This window comes from Prionailurus viverrinus, unplaced genomic scaffold (genome assembly GCF_022837055.1).
Source record: "Prionailurus viverrinus isolate Anna unplaced genomic scaffold, UM_Priviv_1.0 scaffold_45, whole genome shotgun sequence".
In the NCBI taxonomy this organism is placed as follows: domain Eukaryota; kingdom Metazoa; phylum Chordata; class Mammalia; order Carnivora; family Felidae; genus Prionailurus; species Prionailurus viverrinus.
Window position 1 is genome coordinate 3362992 of NW_025927610.1, and position 6391 is coordinate 3369382.

At 66.5% G+C, this 6391-nt stretch overlaps 1 protein-coding gene across 1 annotated transcript; it reads left to right on the forward strand.

Moving 5' to 3' along the window:
• Window positions 1-1642: 1642 nt before the first annotated feature.
• On the forward strand, window positions 1643-6162 carry LOC125159231 (spondin-2). The gene is made up of 6 exons (XM_047847343.1): window positions 1643-1938; window positions 2420-2645; window positions 2899-3122; window positions 3325-3516; window positions 3921-4095; window positions 5457-6162. Exons 2-6 carry the CDS (start codon window positions 2423-2425, stop codon window positions 5639-5641), a joined length of 999 nt encoding a protein of 332 aa, XP_047703299.1. The 5' UTR covers window positions 1643-1938; window positions 2420-2422; the 3' UTR covers window positions 5642-6162.
• The last annotated feature ends 229 nt before the right edge of the window (window positions 6163-6391 follow it).

Here is a 6391-nt window from a genome sequence, read left to right on the forward strand (position 1 = left end):
GAACGGATGACTCTTCCTTGGTAAGGGTGGGGTGGGGCTGCCTCAGCAGGGGTATCCGTCGAGGGGTCTGTAGGGGCGTCTCCGGAGAAAAGGGACACGGGGTGCCCGGGTTTTCAGAGGAAGAGTCTGGCAGCAGAGGGCCCTGCAGCTGACTCCCTACAGGCCGGGCTCCCCCCCCCCAGGCCCCACGGAGGCCAAGGGGCCACAGGTCATCTATCCTCAGCCTTCTTCTATGCCCCTTCCCACGTGTCCCATCGTGCTCTTGGGAGGCAGGCCACTGCAGAGGGAGGGAGGCCCTCCCAGCAAGCCAGCCGGGGCCCTGGAGCCCTCGGGTCGGGTCTCCCGGCTGCACATCCCCGGGGTGGGGCGGGGGGGATCCCTGGGTTGCAGAGGCCTTCCACGTGGACAGCGCGTGAGCCAACCACAGCAGGAGGGACGCGCTGTCTGTGGCTTCGTCTCCTGGAACAGGCCGCTGCTTCTCAACCCGACCTTGGGTTTGGTTCTGTCCCACAGGTGCAGGACCCTCCCGAGGCTGCAGGGCCTGTCCTCGCCCAGCCGGGCTCTGCACAGAGCCACCCAACACCGCGCGTCCGGTCAGCGGAGCGGGGACACGTGCAGCAGGCCAGCTGTCCTGCAGGAGAGCCAGGCGCAAGAGGGTCTGTGGCAACGGAGAACCAGGCTGCTCTTCTCAAGCAGGTTCTCCTTCTGGAAAGTAGAGTTGTTTTCCAGGAAACATCATGCCGTTTACGTTAATGTATTTCATCTGTACTCGAATTAATGCAGATTGTGAACCTTTTGGATGAGTTCAAATGTGGTAAGCACGGAGAGCACGGACAGAGACAACCCACGCAGAGAGCAGCTCTCTGGGTTCTCAGCATTTTTAAGAGCGGAGGGGGTCCCGAGACCAAACAGTTTGAAGACCAGAATTAGAATCTGTCTTTGGCCTGAGGACCTCCATTTCCGTGGGCATCGGGCTGCCTCTCTGTGGCTGTGTTATTTACTTGAAATACAGGTTAGGTCATTCGTTTTTGTTTGCATTCTATTCTGGTTGATTCTATTTATTCCATCCCACCCCACATGTGTGAAATATTAACAAGGTTCCAAAAAGCTTTCTGTTGGAGCTCAGACGCCCCCTGGGCGTCCCCACAATGCTGGCTCCCCATCTGCTCCCAGGCACCTGACGAGGGCTCTACTTTCCTGACAGTGGGCAGTGACCACCTTCAGAGTCTGTTAGCCAGGCACCCCCGTGGGCCGCCTCCCTGCCCCAGCCAGCCTTTCTGGAAGTGGGACCACCCTTCCCACGGGGTTGACTCCCCTCTGGAGGGAGGGCATCAGGAGGCACCCCCCGCCAGTGGTGTGGACAGCGGCCTTGTACTCTGACGGGCTGTGTTCACCAAAACGCAGAGCCCCAAGGCCAGGGATCCCCGAGCTGGGAGCCCCCACTTCTCCAGCCCCCCTCCGGCGGCAGGCACGTGGACTAATGTGGGGTCAGGAATGCGGCCCCTCAGGTCCCCACCCTGCCCTGAGGGTGTAACACGCTGGCCACCCCCGCCCCCCACCTCCACCTCCAGGGAGACACTAAGAAGGGTTTGCTGGGAAGGGGGAGCGGGAGGGAGAGGAGAGGAGGGCGGGGAGGGGGGAGGGAAAGACAAAGAAAGGGGTGCGGCAAGTGGCAGGCGCCCGCGGGAGGAGAGTGACCTCAACGCCAGAGAAGCATCTGCTCAGCCTCAGAGCGAGGGCGGGCCGAGGTCGAGGCGCCCCCTCTCCCCTCTCCCCTCTCTGCGGCAGATCTCTCCGCGGCTCCGCAGCTGCGGTGCCGGGCCCGGGCCTCACTGGCCAGCCGGGCGCTGTCCTGCGTGTGAACTGCAGCTCGGGGCTCCCGTCGCGACCATCCGCTGCCCGCGCCCCCGCCACCCGCCCTCCGGCCGCGCCTGCTGGGTGAGTACTGCGTGTGCGTGCGCCTCTGTCCCCATCCGGAGACGCCGGGCCTCCGGGCTCCTCCCCGGGTGCAGCAGCTAGCAGCACCCCAAGACGGAGGCGTGAGTTTGCTGTGTAGTTCTGGGCGCAGCGAGCCCAAAGTTTCCCCTCCCGGCTCCCGGGACTCCCTCTGACGGCAGCCCTGAGGAGTGGCAGCCCTGAGGAGTGGTGCTCGGGGATCCCCGCGGCTGCAGAGCGGGCTGCTGGCGCAACCCAGCCCGGGCTCCAAACCTGCCAGGCGCCCGGCCTCCCGTAGGGGCGCCCGGAATCCGCCTGTAACCGGACACAGCTGCTTTCGGGGATGGGGTCTGAGCCTGAGCCCGAGCCCGGGGTGGGGCAGCGGGCAGGGATACTGGGGTGGGGTGGGGGGGCGCTGCACTCCGGAGGTCCCTGCTCCCAGGACCAGCGGGACCGGCGTGCCGGGTTCTCCCTCCGCTCCTAGGTCATGGGAGCCCCAAGTCAGGCCACCACCTGGGGCAGGGCCCTCTGGGCTCTCCTCCTGGCCACACTGGGGTCCGCGGCGAGCCAGCCGCTGGGGGCGGAGTCTGTCTGCACAGCCCGACCGCTGGCCAAGTACAGCCTCACCTTCACGGGCAAGTGGAGCCAGACGGCCTTCCCCAAGCAGTACCCCCTGTTCCGGCCCCCCGCACAGTGGTCGTCCCTGCTGGGTAAGCGCAGCCCCCGCCGCCCGTTCCTGCCTGTCCAGCAGCGGCCCCCCTCCTGGAGGGGCCGGTCACACGACAGCTGCACCACACTTCGCAGCTGGGGGGGGGGGGGCACTCCCATCCCGTTGCCTTCAGCGCCGGGCCGACTGCTGGATGGCGGGGCCCAGGGGGGGCGGCAGGGGGGGGCGGCCAGAGTGGCCCCTGCGCGGTGCCCCGGTGGCCCGGCGTCGGCTCACCCCGCCGGCCGCACGCGCAGGGGCGGCGCACAGCTCGGACTACAGCATGTGGAGAAAGAACCAGTACGTGAGCGACGGGCTGAGGGACTTCGCCGAGCGGGGCGAGGCCTGGGCGCTGATGCGGGAGCTGGAGGCGGCGGGAGAGAAGCTGCAGAGCGTGCACGAGGTGTTCTCGGCGCCCGCCGTGCCCAGCGGCACCGGGCACACGTCCGCCGAGCTGGAGGCCCACGCCAGGCACTCGCTGGTGAGCCGGCGGCCACGGGGAGGGGGGGGGGGCTCGCTGAGCGCCCGCCCCGCCCCCCAGGGTGTCCTTCGTGGCGGTGGGGGCTCGCTGAGCGCCCGCCCCGCCCCCCCAGGTGTCCTTCGTGGTCCCGGGGGGCCGGGCCGGGGCTGCGGGGGGGGGGTCGCTAAGCGCCCCCCCCGTCCCCCCCCCCCCGCCCCTGCAGGTTTCCTTCGTGGTCCGAATCGTGCCCAGCCCCGACTGGTTCGTGGGCGTGGACAGTCTGGACCTGTGTGACGGGGACCGCTGGAGGGAGCAGGTCGAGGTCGACCTGTACCCCTACGACGCTGGCACGGACAGCGGCTTCACCTTCTCCTCCCCCAACTTCGCCACCATCCCGCAGGACACGGTGACGGAGGTGAGGAGGTGAGGGACGGGACGAGAGCCCTGCTGGCCCTGGACACCCCCCCCCCCCCCCCACTAGAAGACGGCCTGTCTGCAGGGGGCCCGCAGGTCGGGGAGGAGGGCCCAACCCTTCCTGGTTGATTCCCAGCCTGCGGCCTCGCCCCCCCTCCCCCCCTCCACACAGCCTGCGGCCTCCCACCCCCAGAGCCTGTGCTCCGCCCCCGGTCCACGCAGCCTGCGCCACCCCTCGGAGCCTGCGCAGCCTGAGGCCACGCGCCCCGCCCCCAGGAGCTAGCGGCCTTCGGAGGGGGCGGGGTTTCCTGACCCCGCCCCACCCGGCGCTCCAGAGCCTGGGCCCGCCCACTGCAAGCGTGTGCCGCGGGTTCTCCGGTGCTGAGACCCCTGCTCTCCCCACAGATAACCTCCTCCTCTCCCAGCCACCCGGCAAACTCCTTCTACTACCCCCGGCTGAAGTCCCTGCCCCCCATCGCCAGAGTGACCCTGGTGCGACTCCGGCAGAACCCCAGGACCTTCGTGCTGCCCCCCCCAGGCCCGCTGGGCGGGGGCAATGAGATCACGGACAGCCTCTCAGGTGAGCCCGGGTGCGAGTGCTCCGACTCCGGGGGGGCCCTGACGTCCCACTGGCTGCACAGGGCGGAAGCACCATTCAGGTGTGCGGGTCACGCAGGGACCGTGACCGGGCAGCCGCCAATACGGAGCCCCATGCGTGAGGCCCTTAGGTCTCAGCTGCAGAATAACCCTTGATGGTGAGTGGCCACCGGGTACAAACCGCAAAGGGTCCTGAGGGGCTAGAAACCGCCCAAGAGTCACCATCTGTGACTCGGCAGCGACAACACCTCAACACGAGCTACTTCCCAAGGCCACGCCGGTCACCTGCACGCAACCCCTGGAGGGCCGGTAATCCAGGGACTAGGCCCCGCTGTGTGCCCAGCGCACAGGACACACCCCGGAAGTCCCAACTTGAGATGAGGCGGCAGGATGGAGAAAGGTGCTGAATTGGAAGCCGGGCTCCTGGGGGTGATGTGCCCTTAGCCAGGTGGGGCCAGGCCACCCATGGGGTGCACAGGGGTGCAGGGGACGGAGTCAGACCAGGTCACTGCTCAGATGGGCTTAGGGTGCCCCACTCTGAGTCATATGAGCCACTGTCTGTGAGCAAACTCAAACACCAGGGTTTGAGCACTCAGTGTAGGATGACGTGGGTCCCAGGGGTTCCGTGCATCGAGCACAAGATGATGTGGTTCTGGGGGCTCAGAGTGTCCAGTACGAGATTACAGGGGGTCAGAGCATTCAGTACAAGATGACAGATGGGGTTCTGGGGGTTCTGCGCATTTGGTGCAGGACAGTGGGGGTTCTGAGAGATTTGGGATTTAGTTGATTCAAACTCTAGACTGAAGATTTAACACTTGCACAACATTTGCAAGGGAAAGCCTTTGAGACTCGTGACCGAGACCCCTGTCAGTGGTGTGTCTGTGTGTGGCCCATGTCACAGCTGACAGGGCAGGACATTCCACTAAATGGATCTTTCTGCGCCCTCCCTGGCGAAGGGGATGGTGTGGGTGGTGAAGGGGAGCCCCCACCGCGGTCGCCTTCTGAAAGCCAGCACCGTGGGCAGCGGAGACCCCGGCCAGCCTGTGCTGCCTTCAGAACATCTCTCAACACGGGGTCTCCCCTGCCCCCAGGGGCCAGAGTTGGCCTCCCAGAGTCCCGGACAGTGGACGCAGAAATGCTCCCTCGAGGCATCTTAGTGGTTTTCCCTGGGCGGTGTGATCGATGGGTTTGTAACCTGCTCTAAACCACGCCGATAAAATCGAGCACCCCTCACGACTCTGAAGGTGGGAGCTGGTCTTGTGCACCGAACACACGCCCGGGGGTCCCCTTCTGCCACAAAGCACCTCGCACGCATGCTCACGGCCTCTCCTGTGCTCGGTCCAGGTCCAGAAACGCCGCTGGACTGCGAAGTCTCCTTGTGGTCGTCCTGGGGGCTGTGTGGGGGTCCCTGCGGGAAGCTGGGGGCCAAGAGCAGGACTCGCTACGTCCGTGTGCAGCCTGCCAACCACGGGACGCCCTGCCCCGAGCTGGAGGAGGAGGCGGAGTGTGTCCCCGACAACTGCGTCTGAGACCAGAGCCCCGGGCCCCTCGACCCCACGTGGTGGCCCAGCCTGGTTGTGCAGCGGGCCAGGCGGGGCTTCGTCCATCACCCCTCTGAGCTCCACCGCTGACACACGTGCCTCGGGCTGCTGGAGCAGGACGGCGGGAGAGGCGCCTCCTTTCCGCAAGCTTTCCTCTCGGGCGCCCGGTCCTGAGGTCCCCTCTCGTGGGTGAGTCTCTGCTGTAAACCGTGTCCTGCCCTTTTCACCATAGTTCAAGGCCATCTTGCACGCAGACGACTTGTACATGGTGCCCGCTGGGCCACCTGCAGGAGAGCCACGCACCCCAGGCCCAGAGCCCCAAGCCACGCGTGCATGACATACCTCGGACCTGCCCTCCCAGACGCCCACACCCCTGCCTGCCCCTCTCAGCCAGGCTGCCTCGGCAGGCCACGCAGGTCAGGTGCATAAAGGAGAGCAGGCGCTGACCCCTCACCTTGGCGTTGTCGTATGACCGATCTCCCTGCACTTGAATAAAGACTGTTTCATGACCTCAGGGGCCCCCGTCTCACATTTCCGGGAAGGGCCCTGGGAAGGGCACCGTGAGCAGGTACGGGCCATGCTCCCGCCCCCAGAGTAGGGCCCCCCCACTCCCCGAGACTTCACAAGGGCAGCACTGCGTGCCCCTGCCGGCACCTTGTCCCTGCCCCGGACACTCACCACCAAGGCCCATGGCCTCCCGGAGATGCCCTCAGGGCTCACTGGGCACCCTCCTGGACC

What these genes read in the sequence shown, in the direction of transcription:
- LOC125159231 (XM_047847343.1), top strand. Translation starts at nt 2,423, where the DNA reads ATGGGAGCCCCAAGTCAGGCCACCACCTGGGGCAGGGCCCTCTGGGCT. An exon ending in ACAGTGGTCGTCCCTGCTGG is followed by an intron (nt 2,646 to 2,898) that starts GTAAGCGCAGCC and finishes CCGCACGCGCAG; the next exon opens with GGGCGGCGCACAGCTCGGAC. An exon ending in GATCACGGACAGCCTCTCAG is followed by an intron (nt 4,096 to 5,456) that starts GTGAGCCCGGGT and finishes TGCTCGGTCCAG; the next exon opens with GTCCAGAAACGCCGCTGGAC.